At 45.5% G+C, this 23250-nt stretch overlaps 1 protein-coding gene across 2 annotated transcripts in view; it reads right to left on the bottom strand.

Annotated features, from left to right (window-relative positions):
- Nucleotides 1-23250, bottom strand: part of DNAAF8 (dynein axonemal assembly factor 8) — a 1081381-nt gene that overhangs the window by 200808 nt on the left and 857323 nt on the right. For both annotated transcript variants that reach the window (XM_078663036.1, XM_078663037.1), the window contains one exon: nucleotides 8235-8449. In XM_078663036.1, coding sequence (XP_078519162.1) covers nucleotides 8235-8449 — 215 coding nt within the window. The remainder of the gene's footprint in view (nucleotides 1-8234; nucleotides 8450-23250) is intronic.

The raw sequence follows: 23250 nt of genomic DNA, 5'->3' as shown, positions 1-23250 counted from the left end.
TGCCAAGCCATGTCTTCCCTGGACCGGAAACAAGCATCCTGGGACCAGTTTCTGGCTAATCGGCCGCCATCAGCCAGGCTAGCTTGACTCCAGTAGCAAAGTGAGCAAGGGACCCACGTCTGGGCATACCCTGCTAATTTAGGACGAACAAAGCAAAACCAAAGGGGATGATGGACGGAGTGTTGAACATTGCAAGCACTCACCCCCAGTCAACTGATCTGGGTTTAATCCATCATCATTCTTTAGCTCACTCCGCCACCCCAGTTCAGACATGGCCATATGCAAATCAGTCTGACCCTGCGCCTCATGAGAACAGTCCAGCCGGAACTGCCGATCCTGTGTGTGGGCAGGACAATTCAGTGCTTATCACTAACAATGAAGGTCTCCAAAATGATAAAGGGAGAAACAGCCTTGCACAGGCTGGGAATCCACTGAGAAGAGAAGACCTTCACCAAATGATTCACCAACCTGTCTGACTCTTCATTGCAGCACAGGGAATGAGACATTTTATTTCTGTGCTTTCCTGAGGAATTACGATGCCCAGAAAACCAGGACTTATTTATGGGTATAGGCCCTTTCGTAAGTTTTTTCTGAGCTAGCTCATTGAAGTCATGAGATGGAACTTACTTTCATTTATTGAAAGGAACAATCCTATTCCTCACTCTATGGGATTCATGAACCTTGTGGGGCATACCTGAACTATGAGCTTCTAACTTCCTATAGTTAGTGTATCTCGCCTTCAAGGTCATGCTGAGGCCTGTATTACGTTTATTCCTGCCATGACCAACGTGCAAGGGCAATAAACATGGTTCATGAGTATTGGTTTTACTTTTTTACCTTGCTAAAACATCTGAAACCAAAAGGTCACTTAGTCATGATGAGGGAGCTTTACAAAACTACAGAGAACAAGAGGAAATGCCACTTAAATTTGAACCTATGCAACCATTGGAATTGTTAGGCACACTTTTAAGAGTGTTCCAGGTTCCCAAATCTCAGTCATGATAACGGGAACTGAAGGGGTAGAGAAGGGGAGTCTGATTGATGAACTCAACCTCATCACATTTGGATAGCATTGTAGAAACACAAGTGTGATTTCTGAGACATAAATGGTGTCACCTGGCACCAGGATAGGAAGTACAAATGTTTCCAGGGTCACTACTTAGTGAAGGGGAATAACGCGTAGAGAGGCTAATATCCAATACAATTAAAAACTATATGTAATAACGCCACTGAAGTTAATATAACAAACATAAAGGTACACACAGCATATGACAAAATAGAAAAAAACAACTTGAATCAAGTCTTCAAACATTATCCGAATGTCACATAATCTAGCAGCTATGTTCAACCAAATGCAATCTGATTCCAGACTTACCATGTTTGCAGTAATGACACATTTTTACTTTTTACCCCTTTGACATCTAAAACCTGGAAAATTCTACCAATGACTAATTATTGCAGTGCATCCTTTGACACCTGCTGAGATTCTTAACAAATAACGGATACGTTCATGCATTTCCTTGCAATGGATCTGAGGCAGGTCCCTTCAAACTGAACATGAGCAGGGTGTGGGAGTGAAGGTAGCTATAACAGTTCTGGAATAATATGGTCATAGTTTCTGAAGTCCCAAAAAGTCAAACTGCCTGCTGAATGGATAACCGCATAGAGGAGGGGTGGTGGACAGAGGTTCAAAAATCTAATTTGGATCAAACCAGGGCTTATGCCGCTCATTGTGAACACATTTTGGGCTGAGATGTCTGACCAAACTTTAAGAAAATACGTTCACACTTGGATGAACAAGATGCTTACATTTGGTAACATTATTTCCAACTCCAGAGAATGCTTAAATTCTGAATTCCTTGACATGCTCTAGAACATTCTGGAAAAGCCCTCATCAGCTGTGAGGTATATTGCATGGTGCAGTTCAGAATCAGCAATAAAGTCATGCAACCTGGTTGGAAGTGCCCTAGAGCGGCATGCCACCATGTGCACTAATGGCTTTGGTATATCCATTTTGCTTCGTCTAATGTACAGGCTACACATTAAAAAAATTAGCCCAAATGAAAACGATTTGAATGCATCGTCAAGAGAGAAGAGTAAAAGAATCAGCACGAGCGTCTGTATCTACGAGAAAAAAGCTTATACCAAAGTCAAGTAACTTCCCTGCCTATGGAGACGAAAGGAAGAAGACCCTCCTGGTTGGAAAGACCTCTGGCCAGATGAATGCCTTTTATAAGAGCAGTATTGTTGCTTCCATTGAAAAACTCCTGGTGACTTGGCTGTGTTGGTATCTGTCTAGAGTGTTTTAAAATAATCATCCACATATTCACCAAAAAAGATGTTGTCAATCAAAGGGCACATTAACTACCTATAATTGGACCTTAAGTCTAAATGTAGTACTATAAAGCTAGATACATCTTTCTCAATACGGCACCTGTTGCTATCTGTCTGAAGGCCATATTTGAAGAGGCAGGGGCTGCATCTATAAGAGCTGATGAAGTCCACTTGCCTCCTCGCAGAATAGCTCTGGCTTGTTCTTTACAATCAACAGGTAATTTATCAAGGATTGTAGATATGTCATTGCAGATCTGTTAATCTTACTGTGGTCGTATGGCACTTGTGTCAACTGTCTTGACTGCTGTATCCGCAGACATATTTATTCTCTTACTAATTGGATCAAGTCTGTTCCCTTCTTTATCTTTTGGAACCAGACATGGTGTGACAGGATTAAGTGATCTCCTCTGCACCACTTCGGAAATGACAGAGTCTATTTTTACTTGGTAAATTAGACATGCAGCAGCTGTGAAAGAGGAGTGTGTAATTCTTCTTCAATCCGGAAACTTGATTGGTTCCTGTTGCTTGATTTCTCATGCATGATAGCCCTTCCTCCCCTGTATATACCTACACTGGAATAGTTTGGATGGATCTTTGAAATGAAAAAGAAAAGTTTTCTTCTGCACAGTCGACATAGGCTAATTGTATTTTTGGGTCGCTCTATCCACTAATATGTGGAATGTGTACGTATCATAAAGTGGTGAGCTTCTCAGTATTTGTTCTAGACTTGATTGCTCTACTGGGGCATAATTATCCTAATCCGTATCTTGGATGGCTGGCCGTAAAACATCATAATCACGTTCAGCATGGTTGTCCCCTATATCTTGATCTGCTGCTCCCGAATGTGCGTCCTGCCCAACATCTCTGGCATGCTGTTGAGACTGAGTGACAGACCTTCTTGAGCTACAATATTAGAACAAGCACATCTTGTGGGTTTGGAGGTGTTACATGTTGTGGGTCAAATCTGCCGATGGTGTTTGTGATGGAGTCAGTTGGACCTACAGTGGATGTAGTCTGCTGTAAAATCCTCCATCATCTTTTTTGTTGAGTGTAAAAAACCCCTAGGCACCTGTACACTCTGTATATGGGACAACTGTGGGAAGAATGATCTCTGTAGGCTGACCACAACTGGTAGTTCTTGATCACTATAAGGCTTTTCTGAGTCAAATAAGTTATCAGCAATGAATTCGAATTATATATCCAGATCATGCCAATCTTCAGATAGAGGGGCTTCATCTGATTGTGCATCATCCTCACCAGAAGATTATTGCTCTGTAAAACATTCTTTATGACAAGACTCCGTTGATGATTCATTCAACAGCTGGGCAGGATGTTCTACTGTAAGTCTAACTGGAGACAGAGAAGACAACAATGGCAGCCTAGAAATTCCAGGTGTTTGAGCCAAGGCTGTGGTAATGGTAGGCACTTGGGTACCAGAGGCAGAGGTTGTTATTGTTGTTTCAGTCAGTACTGCTTTTGTCAATAACTGCAGACACAGATGTAATCATTAACATTGGTGTCTTCAACAACAATTGTGTCATTGTTGACGATGGTATACTCGTAGACAGAGTCTTGGATGATGGTGTCTTCGTCGACGGTGAAACAGTTTTTGATGTCTATGTAGAGTATTTTGAAACAGACTTACTTGTCAACAATGAGGTCTTTGTTGACAGTGATACCTGTTTTAAAGATGTACTCTTACGTGGAGTCTTAAAAAAAGAACATGTCCGTTGATGTTGTGGATGATTTCAAAGGTAAGAAGTTTGTGGTACCATCTTTCTTAGCTGGTGGAGCCACAACTTTAATGTTCTTTTCAGCCCTCCTCTTTGATGGCTTGGCTTTTGAGGTGGATGGTTCCATTTTAGATAGCCCACAACTCTGCCACAATAGGGAAGCAGCAGAGGATCTCTTTGAAAGGTTTCCACAATGATATAAAACCACCTTAGACGATGTATATTTCAATGTAGATACCTCTAATTAGCACTTCTTTGCCTTTAGACAGATTTATTCTGAAAATGTCCCAAGAGATTCAGCAATTAGAAAATGTAGCAGCCTACCTCCTATCTTTTAGTGTTTTCCTGCTGAAGGTGAAATAAATATGACAGAGCTTTGGTTTATGGGCTGCATTATAGAGGCAAAAGATACACTTCACATGGGATCTTCAGTGTAAACCTTTCTGGCACCTCAGTCCTCCCAAAGTTAGAGGAGAGTCCTTGGCTGGGAGGACTGATCCATGGTTTAAATAGAAGAAAACAACAAAATGTACTCAGATCTTAAAGGGTTAGGCTGATAAACCATATGGACTGGAATTGAGGATTTCAAGTTGAAATTTCACTAGGAGAGAGTCTCAAGGTATTCCCTGGAGCTTGTTACAAAGCGGTAGTGAATATGGCTGTTGGAGCCTGTCCACCTAATTGGCTGGTCACATAATGAGGTTTATGGGCTAAGTTTGCTCTATGAAAGTTTGTCCTTTGTTTTCAAGTAAGTTACTGTATTGAAAATCTGCTATGTTAAACATTAACTACCATGGGTTACTAGGCTGATAATTCAAGATAGTGGATCTATGAAACATGTAATACTGCAGAACAACTGGCTTACTGACAGGATAACTGTATTAAGGGTCAAGAGTGGGTGTCTGATAAAGCAGCATACAGTCATCCATTTGAAGAACACAAAAATGTGCTCAAGTGTGAGCCCTTCACACTAGCACAGTGTTTATGAGTGAAACCCCCTTCTTGATGTACCCATAGAAGTCCCACATATATTTCAAGATCTTTTGCAGATACCGCCCTAGCCAAATGAGCCAACCCCTACTCCTTGTGAGGAGAGGCTTCTGAAAAAGTCTTCTGTTGTATTCTTCTTCCTGCCAGATGAGCTGTTGACAGACTAATATCTTTCTGTAATGCCCAGTCCCAAAGTTTAAGTGCCTCTTCACATAGTTGTTTGACACCACACTCATCTGTGCTGTTTCTATAAGAGGGGGAATGGGTGACTGTAGCTCGTACATGTCTACTATTAGCATGAAGCCGCTTTGAAAAAGAGGCAAGACCAAAACTCTATCCAAAGTATTACTTCTCTAAAGAAGTATCAGTCTTTTCCACCAAAGAACAGTGACCATTAAAATCCAGCACTTAGGCTTTGCCATTCCTAGATTACCCTGGAGTATCATTCAAGTATGGTAATGCAGCACTGTACCTGATCCACAGAACACAGAACATGAATATGTCCATATATCCAACTCTGCCAGAGTTATTTGTTTTGGGGGTTTCATACTGTCTTGCAGTAACTCTGAGAAGAGCTTACATGTATGTTCTGGCAAACTGATGACATTTGAGGAATTCCTGACTAAATTCCCTGAAGCAAAAACTTTTTTGCCAAGTGATTCCAGCCACCTCGAATTTCTGTCCTTAAGCCGGTAGAAAATACCACCTTGCTTTATATTGCAAAATGAGGCTTCATAGAGAGGTTCTTTGGTGCTGCTTGCTCAGAGAGATACCAACATTCATTTGGGGCAGGTTTCTACTTTCTAGAAACAGATTTTGGACACAGTGTGACCTCGAACTTGTCCCAGGCCACCTTAAGGCCTCATCAAAAGGCAGCATTTCAATCAAACCCACTTGCCAGACAAAATGACCATGAAGAGTAGACTTAAGCAGAAAAGAATGAGTCGGATTGCCAGTGTCTCCACAGCTTTGTAAATGAATGCCTAATTGTGTGCTTACGTGGCTGCAAAGCGAGCTTCCACTGAAGGAAATTCCACCTCTGGATAGGTGTCTCTGGCACTAATGTTTTTCAGTTTGGGCAGCAAAAACTTTAACCAAATTCATAGGTGGAAATAGATTGCCTCCTTCACCATCAACTAACAAAGAGGGAAACAAAAAAATCAGAGGAATTTTCCAGGTGGCTCTGGACTGTGCATCTGTGTGAGATGTGGAAAAAAGGAACTGATGTCACCAGTACGTGTGTCACTGGTGAGGTGATGCAACTTCATGGCTGAAACCATTAATAGATGGTGAAGCATCATTGCTGAAGAAAAAAATTCAAGATCAGTTTCGCCCTTGGCAAGGAGTTACTAACTCCTAACTAAAAGGGTCTGTGGCCGTGATACCTATAAGAAATTGTTTTTGTTACAATGTACAGCTGGTACCAGAAGATAGATAGCTCTGCTATCATAGAGCTGAGTTTACATAATAGATGTACCTTGTAAATGTAAATGTAAATGTAAATGTATTGCGACTTATATAGCGCACGTATCACCTGAAGGTATCAAGGCGCTTGCTTAGGGAACCCGTCCTGGTATTCCCCTGTGAGATACCCCGGCAGGGTATCCACAAGGTGAAAGCCAGGCATCCCGCCGCGAGGGGCCGTAGTGGAGATTAAGCAAGCTATTGCCCAGAGTCGCAGAGTGTGACCCCATGAGTCGAGTAGGCACCGGAGCGAGAATTGTCGAGTCCTTGGAATTTTGAGCCCGAGACCCGCCGAGGCGGGGAATCGAACCCTGGTCCACGGCCGATCTCAGATTCCGGGTCTGCCGCCTCTAACCACTGAGCCACGCTTCTCCACTCACCTTGAGGAGTAACTCAGCTACGTGAGGTCTAGGCTGACATGAATGGTGGACCCAGAAGACCATTTGCTCTCTAAGATTTGAGTTAGAAGTATGTGTGCAAAGACAGAGTGTGCATAAAGGGTCATTCGAGGTTGCCTAACTTGTGTAAACAGGTGTCATTCTTAACTGCGGCTTCGGAGGTGGGTGACATTATATCCTTAGTTTTCAATGGAAGTCGTATCAAACAGTGCATGAACTCTTATGGTGAGGAGCAGTTACCCTCATTTGGAAAGAGTTGCTGTTGCATGGCTGACTCCCCAGACCTACAGAACTGGAGAGGATCTCTAAGTGTCTTTGCAGAGGTCTGTCCATTTTGTGGCTGGCAGGTTCAAATCCCAAAGGGTCCACCTAGCCTTTACTACTATTGTGGTAAATACAATGAGTAGCAGCAATAGAGTGACCAAGTCCCTTCCAGGTCATTACAGACTCTGTTTCTAGTCTTGGACTTTTATGTGATATCCTATTACATTCTGAGTATTTTAGTCTTGTTCTGCATTCACTGAACTAATTAGACCAATATCAGAAATCAGTGATTTGTAGGTGAAAAGTTTGGGGCTGGAGACAGTGTCTGCAATGAGTTAGAGTGAGAAGGGTGCCATAAGCACCAAGGGTGTCATAGATCATGGGGTGTCGAACACAGGGTATCAACATGAGAAACATTTACATACAATGAATCTAAATATACATTATTTATAGTTCATGTTATCCAAGAAACCTGCCATGGTCTGTTCCTTCTGCAACTTCATGAGACACACTGAGTTTAGAGTTCGATTTTTTTATGCACAAAGCTTTAAAACCTAAGTGTTACACTTGTATACAAACCACTTGAGTCTTTGGATATTGATTACATTAAGGTGACCCTTCTTTAGTAACCAACATGGAAACTGAAAAACAAGGCGATGAATGAAGAAATATTGGAACTGGTTGGATGTATCGCATTTCTGTCTCAATCCATGGTAAATTCAAATCCAGGAAAGACCTGCATACCACTTATATTTTTAAGCTGTCCATTATCTTCGGAATAAAGTGCTCGCTCCAGGTACCAAAGCACATTTCTATTTATGAGAATCCATGCTTAAAACAGGTGGTTACAGAAGGTTCTCTATACGGAAAAGCACCAACATGTCAGCCTCATCCAAGGGCTTTGTCTAGGCATTACCCCAGCCAGTTCTCATGCAATTTTGCAAAGCACAGGCATCAAACCAGTTTTGGGCAGATCTGTGCATCGAGTACTATTTCATAAATGTCGTTAATTTAATACATTTAGAAATACACCTCAAACTAGGAACCTTACCGTGGCTGAAAAGGAATCAACAGGGCCCAACAGCTCGGCGATAAGGTGGGCCTGGGGCTGGTCCAGTCTAGTGAGCCGTACCCCGGTCAGGACAAAATCCCGGCTGACCAAATGCTCCAGCAGTGGGATGTAGGAAGGGTGTCCACTGCCTTGCAGGAGACCCTCGGGGAGCACCAGGCAGATGGTCTGGCAGAGGGCGCTGTGGAGTGGCAGGCCTGGAGAAACACAGGGTTCAAAGAAAAGGGTGATCTAAGTGAGGCCAAAAGACAAATAATACATTGTACTCAACTTTTCCATACAAAGAATGTGATGATCCTTCACTACTCACCTCAAAAAAACTCTGGAAAGTCTTCCAGTGAATTAACTGCTAAAACCACACATGGGGAAGACAGTTTACAAAGGTTTTTCCATTTGGCTGCAGTGAAAATCTGGGATTTCCAATGCCATTGAATGATACCTCAAAAGTGCAACATTTTTTTGACAACTAATTTTCTAACAGGATGCATGGGGTTAATTGGACTCATCCGCGAAAGAAGGGCATATACAAGGGAAAAGCTTTGGTGAAGTCACTCACGACAGAATTAATAACAATGATTACAACTTTAAAATATGAGCAGATTTGAGAGGAAGCGCAGAGAGAGGTGCTGGTGTGCTCCCGAACCTAACAATGCACTATCTGTATATACCACTACAACAAAATCACCACCTCTGAGAATGCCACTTCTTCAAATGAGGTAAGTGCAAATGTAAGAGTTGGAGTAAATGGTATTGTTAGGTTTGGAGTAGCGGTTACTGTTAGGGTGTTTAGGAGGTTTTGTGGTTAGCTTAGAGTCTTTGCTTAGCTTTAGGTTTACAGATAGGGAAAGGGATAGTGCTAATTTTAGTCAATGCTAAATTTGTGCCGGGGTTTGCAAGTGATGGGCACCAGCGCTTAATGCTTAACACTTGCTTATGACAGTCCACCACTTGCTGGCCCTGTCTCACTGTTCTTTTAAAATATCCTTTTATTGCAGATAAAGCCAACAAGAAAACTGTGACCAAAAATAATACATTGTAGTATCACGACACTGACATACAAATTCGAACTCTCCTCAGCCCATTGAATCCCCCAGTTCCCCCACCGACCCCCAAACAGTTCAAGGCGGCAGCAGAGCCTGGGCCTTCCGGATATACAGCAGCAAAATCGGTACTCTCAACAGGGGCACATAGCCCACCCCGATGATTATTCAATTTCCCCCAAATCTTGCCCCCCCGCCCTCATAGACCAGTTTCTTGGCTAGCATGCACCAGTCCATGTCTTTCTTCTAATCATCCAGTTGCGGTGCCCATTTGGCCCTCAATGCCTATGCAATATTGCGCTTCACTATCATCAACCCCAGTGTCATTTATATCTGGTCCATTTGGGGAAGGTTAGTCACATCCCAGACATTCAAGAGACAACACTTTGCTGAGGCCCCCATTGCACTCTCACAAACACCAATAAGGCATAAGACCACTGACTCCCAGTACTGCTGACTGCTTGGGCAGCTCCTAACATTTAGAAAAACGTTCCTACCTTGCCACATTTCCTATGATACAATGAAGTCATTGTTCTGCCCATCTTCACCATAGTAGTACATGCATAGTAGCATCTGTGCAGAATTTTTGATTGCACTAGTCGGAACCTGGATCTTATGGCCACCTCACGGGGGATGGCAAAGCCTTTGGTCCCACATCATCCTCCAGGCCCTCGAGGTCTCACTCCCATTGTTCCCGCTGCCGAGCTAGGGTATCAGTTGAGTTATTATTATCAATTTACTGTAAGTAAGGAAGATTGCCTTTTTGGGCATATGGTCTGTCAACAAATCAGTCCTCAAGTGGCGACGATTCAGGGAGCACCTCCCCAGGCAACTCCTTCTGCAATGCGTGGCGTATTTGCTGATAGTGGTACGTTTCAGAGGCTGACAATTGTTACTCGCTTTGAAGTTCTGCCAACTGGATCACCCCTCCCTGTGTCCCCAGGTCTCCCACTCTGGATGGGCCAATTAGGTCCCATTTGTCAAAGCCACGTTGTGACCCCAATGTGCCTAGTTGTGCAGTGTCCCACAGGGGTGTTGCCTGCGCAATCCTATCACGCCAGCCCAAAGCATTCAGTGTTTTGAGGCAGAGGATGAGTTCAACTGCAATGTGTCCCAGGAAGGTTGTGGTGCGCACACCCCCTAAAATAGCCCCGAGGTAGCCCCCAGGTTGCATAGCCTGCAGGTCCATTCAATAGGCTGGCTTCTCTTCAGGAAGATGGACCCAGTGATTAATGGCAATGAGTTGCGCTGCCCAATAGTATTTTTGTATGTCAGGCAGGGCTATGCCACCGTCGTACCAGTTCTCAACAGTTTTTGGGTGGCTATTGGTGCAGGGCCCCCATTCCAGAGTAGTGTATGGGTTATGCTTTCAGTCTCCTGGAAATAGGATGCCAGGACTGGGTAGCGTGAGATCTGAGGGGCATAGAGAAAGCGGGTTAATGCCATCATTTTAAATAGGGTGGTTTTCCCGTGAAGCGACAGGGGCAGGGCTCCCCTATATTGGACATCCCTTCTCAGGGGCACAAGTGGAGGCTTCAGGTTGCGGTTATAGAAGATGTCTGGGTCTGTAGTGCCATAGATCCCTAGGTAGCAAAAACCCTCTTCGATAATGCGAGCCGCACAGTCCCTGGGGAGGCATAGTGCACATCTGTAAAGGAGATAAATCATGGATTTATTCCAGTTGATGGTGTAGCCAGAATACAGACCAGACGGAACAAGGTGAGTATGTGCAGGATTCTATCAAGTGTGGAGACCGGATCTGAAACGTAAAGTAGAGTGTCATCTGCATAGAGGGTGATCTTGTCTTCCCAATCCTCTGCCCCCTCAGTCCTATTTTCAGGGGTCACACCTAATCCAGGCTGCCAATGGCTCCAAGACCTGGGCCAGGGGCTCAGCGTAGAGGAGCCGTAGCCATGCTATGAATTGCGGGCTGAAGCCCAGCCTGGCCTGGATTTAGGACATGAATGGGCATTCAATCGTATCGAAGGCCATACATGCGTCAAGCAAGAACACTAGGGCATCTTCACGTATCTCAGCTACACAACCTAGGATATCATGTAGTCAAAGAAGATTAAGAGAGGTGCTTAGCCCCAGCATAAATCCAGATTGATCCGGATGGCTCAATGTCTTGACTACCCGAACCAGCTGGGAAGCCAATAGTTTTGCTAAACTTTTAACCTCCACGTTTAACAATGAGAGAGGCCTATATGAGGCGCAGTCCTCAGGAGGTTTGCTTTCTTTATGTATGACCACTATACTGGTCAAAATTTGATCTCTGGGCAGAGAGCCCGTTTTGCGACTTTTTATAAACATTCGCAGGAGGAAGGGTGCGATCCAAGAGGCCGTGAACTTGTAAAGATCGATGTGTACGCCAGTAAGGCCCACTACTTTGCCAGAGTTCAAGTCACAGATTGCCTGCACGACTTCACTTTTCGTAAGTGCTCTATTCGATTGCGAAAGACCTGTGAGCTGAACATCATCGGCAGTTCAAAAGACTCTTCCGCCATGATAGTGAGCGCTGGGGAGCAAAAGTGTGTATAGTAGGCCGCAAAGGCATTTGCCACTCCCTGTCTGTCCCTCCCCCATCATACTGTATTTCTAGCAACCACCTGTAAGCCCTTTCGCTCCTATCAAGCCAGGTCAGAAGTTTACCTGCTCTGGCACCCACCTCATTGAGGCGATGCTGGGTTGCTTGGAGGCTGGCCCTAGTGGCTTCCATGGCGATGTCTCTTTATTCCTTCTGTTTTAAAAGTTGTGATGTAAGTCAACTTGATCTGTGTCAGTGAGGCTGGATCCTAGCTCATGGATTTCCTGCTCAAGCATCTCTTGACGGGCCCTTTTTTCCTTTGTATGCCCCACTGTCAGTGAGAAACCCTGACCTTTTGTGACTGCTTTGGCACTGTTTCAATGTCACACGGTTTAGGGAAGTGAATTAAAGGAGGAGGTAGTTACCCACAGTGACTCCAAGATCTTTCAGTTAGTTGCTTGGGTGGCTCGATTTGAGTGGCTCCCAAAGGTTAGGCCAGGCCTAGAGGCTTCAATGTGGGTCTGAGGGTCCAGACTCCGCGTCACTCCTACCTTCACAACAGGTGCCCTGCAGGATATCAAGGACAGTCAAACGCCTCACCACTGCTCATTTAGGACGCAGAGGGGCAAGGAAGACTGTCTTTCAGTGGCCCAGTGAGGAGCCCGATATCTTGAATATGTATTGGGCCTCCTCCACCTATTATACTGTTTTGGCAATTACTCCCCCCCCCCTTTTGGGCACACTGTCCGTGGGCAGTAATAAGCTCACTCTACTGCAGGTCTGCGTTCTTCACGGCCCATCACACAAGGCTTCGTCCCTCTCCAGAGCCCGCTGCACCTATCACAGGGACTCTCCCGATGCAGAGGCTCGTTCTTGCACTCCGCTGTGAGTCAGCCTGAAGAACATCTCCATGTCGCTTGTCACAGGCCCCCACAGCTCATCTTCCCTCCAATGCTACTGCGCGACAGCCCTCAGGAGCATGCCACTTGGGGCTGTAGTCAGTTGCGCTGCATCCCTCACATACTGCTGAGTCTCCCTGGTGCTCCATCACACCAACTTTATCTGGTGCAGGGCCCAGGAGGGGTTATGGACTTCTCCACCTCAGGGCATCTCTGATGAGAGCCAGCGAGCTCCACAGATCAACCTCACCCCCTTGCCGGCAGACATAGCCGCGGTCAGTCTCGTACGTGAGGTCGAGGCCTTACCTTATCGCACAGGCCCTAACGTAATTCCGCTCCTGGAGTATCACAAATAAAAAATATTTGATGCACTGGTTTTTCTGTGGAATACAGATTGCAGATCTGAGGTCTGTTCGCCACTGGGCATGGATATTGTGCCAGGTATTTAAGGGACTGAGCCGATGGCTGGCACGAGCTGCTCTACTAAGCAGCCATCTTGTAGGGCGGTTGGCCACGCCCCCTCATTTCCCTGTTTTTGAATACAGAACATGACCAGGCATTTTTCAATTCAATAGACAGATATATACAATACCAGTTCATGTAGGACAACTGGATGTGACCTGGAATAGTCCTAATAGTCACCTTTGTAGGAAAGTGATGACATTTGGAAGCAATGGCAGGCGCAGTTGGTGGTGCAATCTTCAGTGGCTTCCTGTAAAATTCCTTGGGCCTTGGCACTGTTACAACTTAACCACTGGTTTTACAGCAAGGGTTATGGTTTGCATTGTGTCTAAGGTGTGGGTCTGCGCAGCCGTAGGTTAAGGGTTAGGCCTTGTGTGAAGCTAAAATGTAGGACTGGGCTTACTACTAGGGTTAATGTCAATTTTAGGCACTGAGTTAGGCTTAAAGTAAGGTTACATTTTAGGGATTAGGTTCGAGGTTATCACACTTCCTCTTGTACTCAGTTTATTCAGTTTAGGGGTTCTCTAAGAAATGGTAATTTCAAAAGAGTAGATTCTATGTAGTGGTATGATGTTGTGGTGTGTTATATGAACTGATATACAACTAGTGCTGCCTGGTACATAATGTTCTAATATAGCTTCACTGTGGATCCAGGCCCATTTGTTCTCCAAATTCCATGTGTGATATGATCGGAATGTGCTGCCCGGGAAAAACTTAGCAAAACAATACAGGACTGCAAAATCCAGCTAGACAGAAAATGGCTGCCAAAACGTCACGAATGTCATATCATCAGTAGACAGGATGGCATGCTTTCATCAAGCACTGATTAAATGAACTGTGTATTTCGTATTCCATACCAGACCCTCTTCGTGTGTGGAATCACGTTTACCCTGGGGAGAGTGACTCATTCGGCACTTATACCCATTAGTTTTATTTGCAAATTGAATAGACCTTGTCAAGCTTCTCTCTCACTACTTCGCCAGTCTGCGGTGGCGATGAGGCATCTCTTCCTCTCTGATCAGTACCAGAAAAACTAGACTGCAAATGACACCCCAGGGAAAACATCCAAGTATGTGGAGAACTGCTGAGGGGTTTGGTTATTGTATCCCTGGTACAAGAGTAACAAGACATTTCTGAGATAAATAATAGTGGGCGATTGGAAAAGATGGGATCTGGGAAGCTTTGGAGGTGTCAATGAAGGAACCCTACTTTCTTGGGGCAGGAATCAGCAAAGTAAAGCAGGATGTTAGGATCTGTTTAGCGGCAGAAGAGAAGGATCTGAAGATCAAGCACAGATTTCCATGGTTGATTAAACCTTAAAGCAGGCTTGCAACACTCCCAAAGCAAGGCTGTTTGCAAACAGCAGCCTAGTAATACCAGTGAACCAAAAAGGCTTTCTGGCATTTCTTGCATGTGGGTGAGTTATTCCAGTAGTTTAAAATGAATTAGAGAAACTGATATTCTTAAATAGATCCTTAAATATAATCAAAATAAGCGGACAATGGAGAGACTCCTTAATAAAAGGTCAGTCCAGTGCATCAATTACGAGGAAGTCCATATTAACCCGACATATTATTATGTCTATGGCCAGTATTACCCAATGACCTTCAGAGTGATTGAAACAGACCACTGCTATTGACAAAAAATGGGGCATTCTCGAGGTTGGGTAAAATAACCAGTGTTAAACTCAACATAGTCCCAACTCTCCTTACCTAAACAAGGCGGTCCCAGTGTTGATCACGAGATCTAAACTACCTGAATTACGAAGACAATGAGAACATTTACCTATGGGGAACATAATGTATGGTGGCATGGTTGCGCTTGCTGCATCCCTTTTGGATGTGTTGCTTGGCACACCCAGACCGAATTAGGTCCTTCGAAGCAGTCTGCATCTGTATATATATATATATATATATATGAGTGAGATATTGACCGCTCAGCCAAGGTCTTGTAGCTTCGAGGCACACATACCACAGATATGCACCATGCTGCTAAGGAGAAAGGACATGGACGGTGACCAATATCAGGACTCACACTGGATATCTGGGACAGGTTCTTTAGGAAAGGGGGCCTCTAACACATTTCACCTCAAATCCCTATTTTCAAAAATGATGAAATTATTTTGGCAAGAGAGGATGGAGCATTTTGTAAATGGTACGCTTGCAGATCAGGGAGCTGTTTGCAAATACTGAAACTGAACCCTTTAGGAACTGACTGAATCATTTTGCCGTGACTGAAAGTGACATGCTTTCCTATAGCCAGCTGTGTCATTGGGCATTGAATAAAACAACGAAAGAGGGTAGCCACGAGAGCGAAGAAGGCCTCTGAAAAAACTAGAACGCAATCCATGCTTTTCGCATTGTAGTGTATTCATGCTTTTTTATCCATTGAGTGCTATTTGAAGTGTCATCTGTGGAAGCACTTTATTGTTTGAATAAATTACTGAATAAGAAAAGAAATTCTGAAGAGAAAAGCACTTTACCGGCCTCTTATCCTTGATGCTTGAGGGAGGCAGTGAAGTAAGAAGCTTTCATTCCTAAAACAATGAAAAAAAGATTTAGCAAGAGAAATTCTGATACCCACGTCGAGGATGACATGGGAAGAGCTACTACGACCTCAATTTGTGTGCAGTAAAAGGAGGTGTGTTGCAAGATACTCTTTAGACGGTACCTTACACGGTGGTGGGTTACTATAGTGCATACAATATATAGTGCATGCCAATATTATCAAATCCTCTTTACAGGCCTACCCACTGCATTCCAAGGGAAGTTCACAATTACTCTCATTACCTCCATTTATTAAGCTCACTTTCCGAACTGTTAACAGTAATTATATATGTACATTATGATGTGGTGGTAAGAGACGGAATGGGGTGTGATATTATAGTAGATCATATTAACTACCCAGATAGGCCTCACTTGTTTTCAGGTGTGTTTCACCAGTGCATTTTTTTTACCGCCTCCCCCCCTTTTTAAAAAAATAAAATTTCGCCGAAGCAGTGTTTTGTGGAAAGGCATTATTCAAATATGGGCCACTTTTTTTTGGCGTGCCCGGGCCGATTTTTTATCCCACTCCAACCTTGTCTGGGGTACACTCAGAGGGATCTATATCTGATAAGACAAGAGGAAACCTTATAAAAAAACCTCTAGACAACAACAAAACTGGTTATAAACACCTCTTGACAACAACTAAACTGGTTATAGCAGCTCTCTTAAAAAGGGGACACAATTCTCTCTAAAGGCTGTTTGAGGAAAAATAAGGCATCCTTTGGTGATGGAAGATACAGCACACCACATTAATGAAACAAGATATTTATTCATAATGGCGTGTGCTCCAATATATTTGGTTGAACAAAACATATTTCAGTGGGCCACACAGCCTGAGACTGTTTAACCTTCTGCCTCACAAGCTGTTTGTCTGTGGCCTGGCAACGCACGTCGATTTAGATCTCTTGTGTGTAGAACCGTCTGTGAACGCAGACATTCTTTTCATGCAAAGGAAAGAGGAAAGGTGTGCTGAGGGGTAGAGAGAGGAAATAGGAACTTTATGCAGGTGGGTTTCATAACAAATATTTCTCTTCGATATGTTGGTGTTGTTTTTGCCACGTCTTTAAATGCCAACAAAAAGGTATGTCATTAAAAAAAATGACATAAAAAAAAATAAATCCATCTAATCTCAAAACCGGCTCTATCACCTAACAGTGACTACCTTCCCTAAATATCTGACAAATCGTATCCCTTAACATAAGCCTTATCTTGACCCTGAAAAAGTGGGGCAAGGGCTGACATAATTAAGCCCCTGGGGCATACAGAGAGCCATCAGTTGCTTCAGTCTTTCCAGTATAGATTCTGCCCATGGCGCACCATTTAAAAAGCAAATAAACAGGTAGTCACAAAGACTCCCGTCAGACAAAGAACAGCTTATGACTTTGTTTGGTGGAGTCGAAGTCTCATGGCAAACTGGCAGCCCAAACTGCAAAACGTGCTGTTCCTTGCCTCATTTAGAAGTGAGATGACAGAAAGACTAGGTTTCTCGAAGTGGTGTTCAATTGGCTCTGCTGTTGAAAAGCTCTGGTTCGGCAGCCTGTCAGCCTATTTAGAGCAAGGCAACCGTCATTTGACTTCCCTGCCCAGGACTGCCATGTGAGGTATGAATGGATGTCCCAAGCAGCAAAAGGCAAGCAGGCATTGGCAAATACAACAGACCCCGACCTACATGAGGTATGGGCTTTGTCAGTGTTTTGTTAGCCATGGTGTACAGGAGTGCAGCTGTGGTGCAGATTGGCTGAAAGTTGTAAAAAAATAAAAATCCGATGTGACGCAGCTAGTATTTATTTGTACTGCTGGTGGGAGAGAGGGCAGGAACCAACACAGAGGTCAGAGGGTGTGTGGAAAAAACCCACAGAGACGTGGCCAGCTGTGTCAGCGTCATAGCCCTTTTTAGGTCGAGCTTAGCAGAGTGCATGCGCTGCCCTGCGAGGCATGTAGTATCTGAATATGAGCTTGAAGCCCCGCCTATGTTTTCTATTGGTTCCTGTTAATGCCCTTCATAAAGGGCTGCTTTTGATTGGTGGATATGTTTAGTTACTCCTACCTTTTAGTGTTTCTGACCCTCCCAGGCTACAGCCCCTGTTACTGTGGTCGTACTCTTCTTTTTAATTTAAAGGCCTTTGTGCACTCTTTTCTTGTTTGCTTTGGTTGTGTGGAAGCACGGCGCCCAGTTCAGGGACGTCCGCTTTGTTTCGGATGGGTAATTATATTGACTTAATCTAGTCACACAGCATGGCCGCGTGCCTTTCTTTATTTCTGCACACTGCTTTCACTGTTCATCCTCTAAATAGTTTCTAACTACCAACTCAATCCTCTCTCATTCTCGGGCTTCACTATGGGATGCCTCCTCATCTTCTCCACCCCGGCAGCCCAATTTCCTCATATACCATCGAGTGAGGCTTCTCCTCAACACTAACTCTCCTACTTAAGTCTGATGGGGGCTAAGTTCTGCCCAGCCCTGACTGTCCTCTTCCCACTTTTAGCAGCTCTATATTACTTCAGAGATTTTAGCACAGGCTCCTACCATGAACCCCTCTCCCGCGGCGATGTGATTCATGGGCGGCATTCTCTCCTTCCCTTGCTGCTAACCCAGGCATGCCTTGCAGCTGCCCGATCCTGCCCAGTGCCTCCTCCCTCCATGCCTCTCTCCATTCCTCAGCTCTGGCACCACAGGCAGCCGCGGCAGGCCAGGCCTGCTCCCACAGCTGCTGCAGCAAGAAGCGGATGGCAAGGTAACAGTGCCAGGGCGGGAGTAGGAGGCTGTCTGGCCTCACTCATCAGTGTGATCATCCAGCACAACACTGGAGGCACCAGGTAAGCACCAGTAGGTACGTGGCCAAGGCAGGGGCATCAGAGCTACTGCAGCCGAGAGGAGGCTACAGGAGCCTCGCTCTCCGGCTATAAGAAACATGAAATGCTGCTGCACCCAGGCTGAGGCAAAGAAGACACTGAAGGGATACCGTGAGTTATTTGCACTATTCTCCATTTACTTGGCTTCTTGGCACTGGTGGTGCACTTTGTAGATTCGTACCTTCTGATTGATAGTCTGTTCAATAGTGGAGGCTCTGAGGAAGAGCGTTGCAACCTTCCACTTATCACTTTGTGCGTGTATTCCGTTTCCGTTGCATGTGTGTGTTATTGCCTGCTTGTCTTTCATATGCAGATTGCTTTCTGCTGGCTGAGAATTTTCTTTGAACAGCATTTACTAACTCTTCTTTCTGGCATGCTTTAACATGTAATCACTCTCCTGCCAAATGTGCCCAGCCAGCATGCTCAAGGCAATGGTAGAGTCTACTGTCACAAAGGCGAGGCCTGTTGGCTTTGCCAAAGCTTTTTAGTTATGGCAGGTGGGGAGGCAAACACGGATAACGGAGCGTGGCAGGGGTCAGGGCAACATGGACAAGGGAAAGAGGGAGGGCGAATGGGAGCGGGGCAATCCATCATGGGCAAGGAACAGAGGGATTGAGGGGGTAAAGCAAACACGGACAACGGAGGGAAAGTGGGAAGGGGCATCCATCACGGCCAAGAAACAGAGGAAGAGAGGGAGCGAGGGTGGGGAACGCAAACACGTCAATGGAAGGAAGAAAAGCATGCAGAGGTAACCAACTTTTACCATGAAACTTTTTCCCTGCAGGGAATCACAACACGGTTGTTACAACGACGGCGTTGTAATTCAGCATACCATTACTCCGCAAGTCAGAACAACAACTTGCGGAGGGGGCGGTGTTGGATTTAAAATCCAACACCTTCCCTAGTGTTCGCACAGACTGGAGTTGGAATAGTAAATTATACTATTCCAACATCCAGCGCCCCGCCTCCGTAAGTCGTTGTTCTGACTTGCGGAGTAATGGTATGCGTAATCACAACGCGGTCGTTGTAACGACCGCGTTATGATTCCCTGCGGGGAAAAAGACTGCGGGATAACGACATACATTCATCTGCATGCGAATGTATGTCGTTATCCCGCAGTCTTTTTCCCCGCAGGGAATCACAACGCGGTCGTTACAACGACCGCGTTGTGATTCCGCATACCATTACTCCGCAAGTCGGAACAACAACTTGCGAACAGGGGAGTTATTCAGAGCTGAGGTACCCAGCGGTAGGGTGCTTAAACCCAAAGAAAAAAGCAGCGTCATAAAAAAATGAGCAGTGGAAGGACACGTCATGCGCATCCATGCTCCGGGTGAGGGACAAACACTCGAAGAGGAAGGAAGCCTATGGCAGCAAAGCAGGAAGCAAACACATGAGAGTGACAACGAAGCCAACCAATGGTAAGCAACTGGCGGTCTCTGACCCCGTGACACAAAACAAAAGGTCTTTAAAAAAGAGCACATGCTCTGCCTAGGCCAGAAAACGGCCTTGACTCGCAGGGAAAACAAATCACCATAAGGTGGGAACGTTGATTTTTCGCTTGAACGAAACAATTCCGGCTTCCAGACTATCTCGCAAAGACAGTTTATATGCCTAAAAAATTAGCACAACTGCAGATGATCCATTGCAAGGCTGCAAATCCAGCAGGCTCGAAAATAAAACAAAAAGCAAGCCTTGTAACAACAAGGGAATGAACTGACCCCCAGCTCTTTGCCTTGACACGCTTTCAGATCTAACAACTAAACTCGTCTCATCCCTCTCGTCCACTGACTCCACTGCCCCCCAACATTCATCCTCCCCCTCAACACCACTCTGTATTCACCCCCGGACTGCACACGCCCTGCCCTTATATTTCATATCTCTGAAGCGCTCCGCTGCACCTCTGGGTCAGATCCGTGCTGCATAACTGCTCCCAATAAAACAACATCAAATAAATAAAATGTATTGCATCCAGCGAGATCATGATAATCCATTATTTCCAACAGACATATTGTGCCGCTTTAATCCTACAAGCTGCATATCAGGGCCATCCAGCCGCTCTTCATCGCCTCGCCAGAGAAAGAGCTCGTATCAGCTGGCGCCGGGTTTGCAGAGTATTGCATTTGTCTCTTCAATAAATCTATTTCATGTTTAAGCGGAGCGAGGCAAAGCGGTCTCGGCTGCAGGCTCCGAAGCGTTTCACTGTACAGCAGCGCCCTCAAGTGGCCGCGACGTCCTGCAGAGATTTGCAGCGAAAAGCTTCTCAGAATTTAAGAGTGGCATATTCGGAACAGTGAACACTAGAGTGGGTATAGCTGACACGCAGCCAGGTTGAGACTGGCCTAAAAGGTAATCCGACACAGGGGTGCGTGTAAATTGGTCAGTAAACCTGGCGAAGGGAGAGAGAGGAGGGGAACGCTTTAGATTTTCCGACAATCAGGCTATCATATAATGTTTAAATACATAATATTACAAGCAGGGCGCATGAGAGAGGCCTAATGGGCAGTGGAAAGGGAGGGGAATGCGGATTGGTAGGAGTACTACGAGAGAAAACACAATATTTAGTTAAATAACAAATATTTTTGAAGACTTTCAAAGCAGAGAGTGAGAGTGTGCGTTTTGCCTGTGTGTATGAATTCTGAAATCTGACCGACAGCTCACAATAGCTGACTGAAAGCACATGGGCCCAACTATGGGGCCCATTAGGATGACGGGCAGCCATCGTAGAAAGTGACGGCCCGCCATAAGGGCGGGGGTCCCGTGCCTGCAATTTGGATGCATCCGCCACAGTGGCGGGCGCATCCAGCATTCCTGACATTGTGGCGGGCAGTGCACTCAGGACCACCTGCCACAATGCCAGGAAGGCATGCTGTGCACTTCCATGCATAACATGGCAGGCACCGCTCGGTGCCTGCCATGTTGTGCATGGAACTGCAGGGGCTTACACACCTACCCCCCGGAGTCCCTGGGGGCCCGCAACGGGCCCCCAAAGCAGACTCCGCATGCCTTTCTGTGGCAGCAATGCCGCCACAGAAAGGCATTGTAAAATGCCCATTCTAATATGGCTGGTGGGGTCTGATAGACACTGCCACCATATAGAACCCTTTTCCGCCGGCCCAACATGTCGACCGGGCATAAAGCGGCGGACGTTCTTTCCGTCTGCCGCGGAACCCCCAGCCATGATAATATGGCGGGGGGTCATTCCGGCACGGATGGTGGGCGGATCGCCCCCGCCAGGCCGGCGATCCGCCCGCCATCCTAATGGGGCCCTATGTATCAGAGAATACATTTATTGAGGGGGGGGAAGCTATCACCCCAAACCCCACCCCCTGCAGCTACACTCCGGATCAGACAGCGTGGGCATTTTTCCGGCTGTGTGTGGGCCGGTTTTTTCAGCTGTTTTCCCCTATATCAAAACAAACATTGCCTGTAGCAAGTTCTAATCCATAAGTCCTCTATACATTGGAAGACACTTCTACAAAGTGTCCTTAAAAGTTAAAAACTGTCCCAATTTGCAGACGTGTTATGTTATGTGCATTTGTAAAGCGCACTATCACCAACAAGGGTATCCTGGCACTGAGCAGTCTGTGTGCCGAGCCCTGCCTACGGGAGGCTGGTTAATTGAAAAGCCATGTCTACCTCTTCAAATTGAAAATAGAAGGAGGAGGTGCTGCTGTGGAGTGGGTGGTTGTTCCACGCTTTAGGAGCATTATATGAGAATGCCCAACCTCCTGAACTGGCTCTGTGTATTGTGGGATATGTGCGAGCTGGAGTCCTGTGGAGTGAGGGTGTCTGCATGGTTGGTGTAAGGAGATGCAACTGTTTAGGTAGGTGGGGACTAAGTTGTGTAGTGCCGTGAATGTGTGTGAGGAGTCTGAAATAAGCACATTTGTGTATTGGGAGCCAGTGGAACTCCCCAAGGTATGGTGTGATGCAGGTTCTGTGTGGAAGATTGAGAATGAGTCTAGCTGCCGAATTCTGGATGGTTTGTAGTCTTCAGGTGAGCTACCTGGTAATCTGTAGCCGAATTCTGGATGGTTTGTAGTCTTCAGGTGAGCTACCTGGTAATCTGTAGCCCAACTTGCTGGTAACTAGTCCGTGATTTACAATTCTATTAGTGTTGATTGGGAGCCATTTAACGATCTTCCTCAGCATATTCAGGCTGTGGAAACAGGATGCAGTGACAGCGTTGATTTGAGTGGTCATGTCCAATGTGCTATCTATGATGATTCTGAGGTTCCTGGCATTGGTGCTGGCTGTGGTAGTGGGTCTGAGTTCAGTCAGCCACCATGGTGAAGTGTTCTCGCTAAAGATCACTTCTTCTGACTTGTCCGTGCTGAGCTTGAGACAGTTGGCTTTTATTCAGGTAGCGACTTCTGTAATGAAGAGGTGAACTTGTTTCTTATGTTGGCGGTCTTGTCTGAGAAGGAGAGAGTAAAAGTTGTATATCATCGGCATAGGAGAATAGATGTTGCTATCCACGGATGAAGTTGGCCAGAGGGATCATATATGCTTTGAAAAGGGTGGAGCCAAGTGGTAAACCTTGAAGCATCCTGCGGATGAGTCTTCTGGCTTCAGAGGAGTAAAATGCAAAGGATTACAGCTTGAGTATGAGACCATGTCAAATGCTGCACAGAGGTCCAGGGAATGAGGGCTGCTGTGTCTTCTCTA

Source organism: Lissotriton helveticus, chromosome 10 (genome assembly GCF_964261635.1).
Source record: "Lissotriton helveticus chromosome 10, aLisHel1.1, whole genome shotgun sequence".
NCBI classification, from domain to species: Eukaryota; Metazoa; Chordata; class Amphibia; order Caudata; family Salamandridae; genus Lissotriton; species Lissotriton helveticus.
The sequence above is the reverse complement of the archived record's forward strand: the minus strand, read 5'-3'. Positions and strand labels throughout refer to the sequence as shown.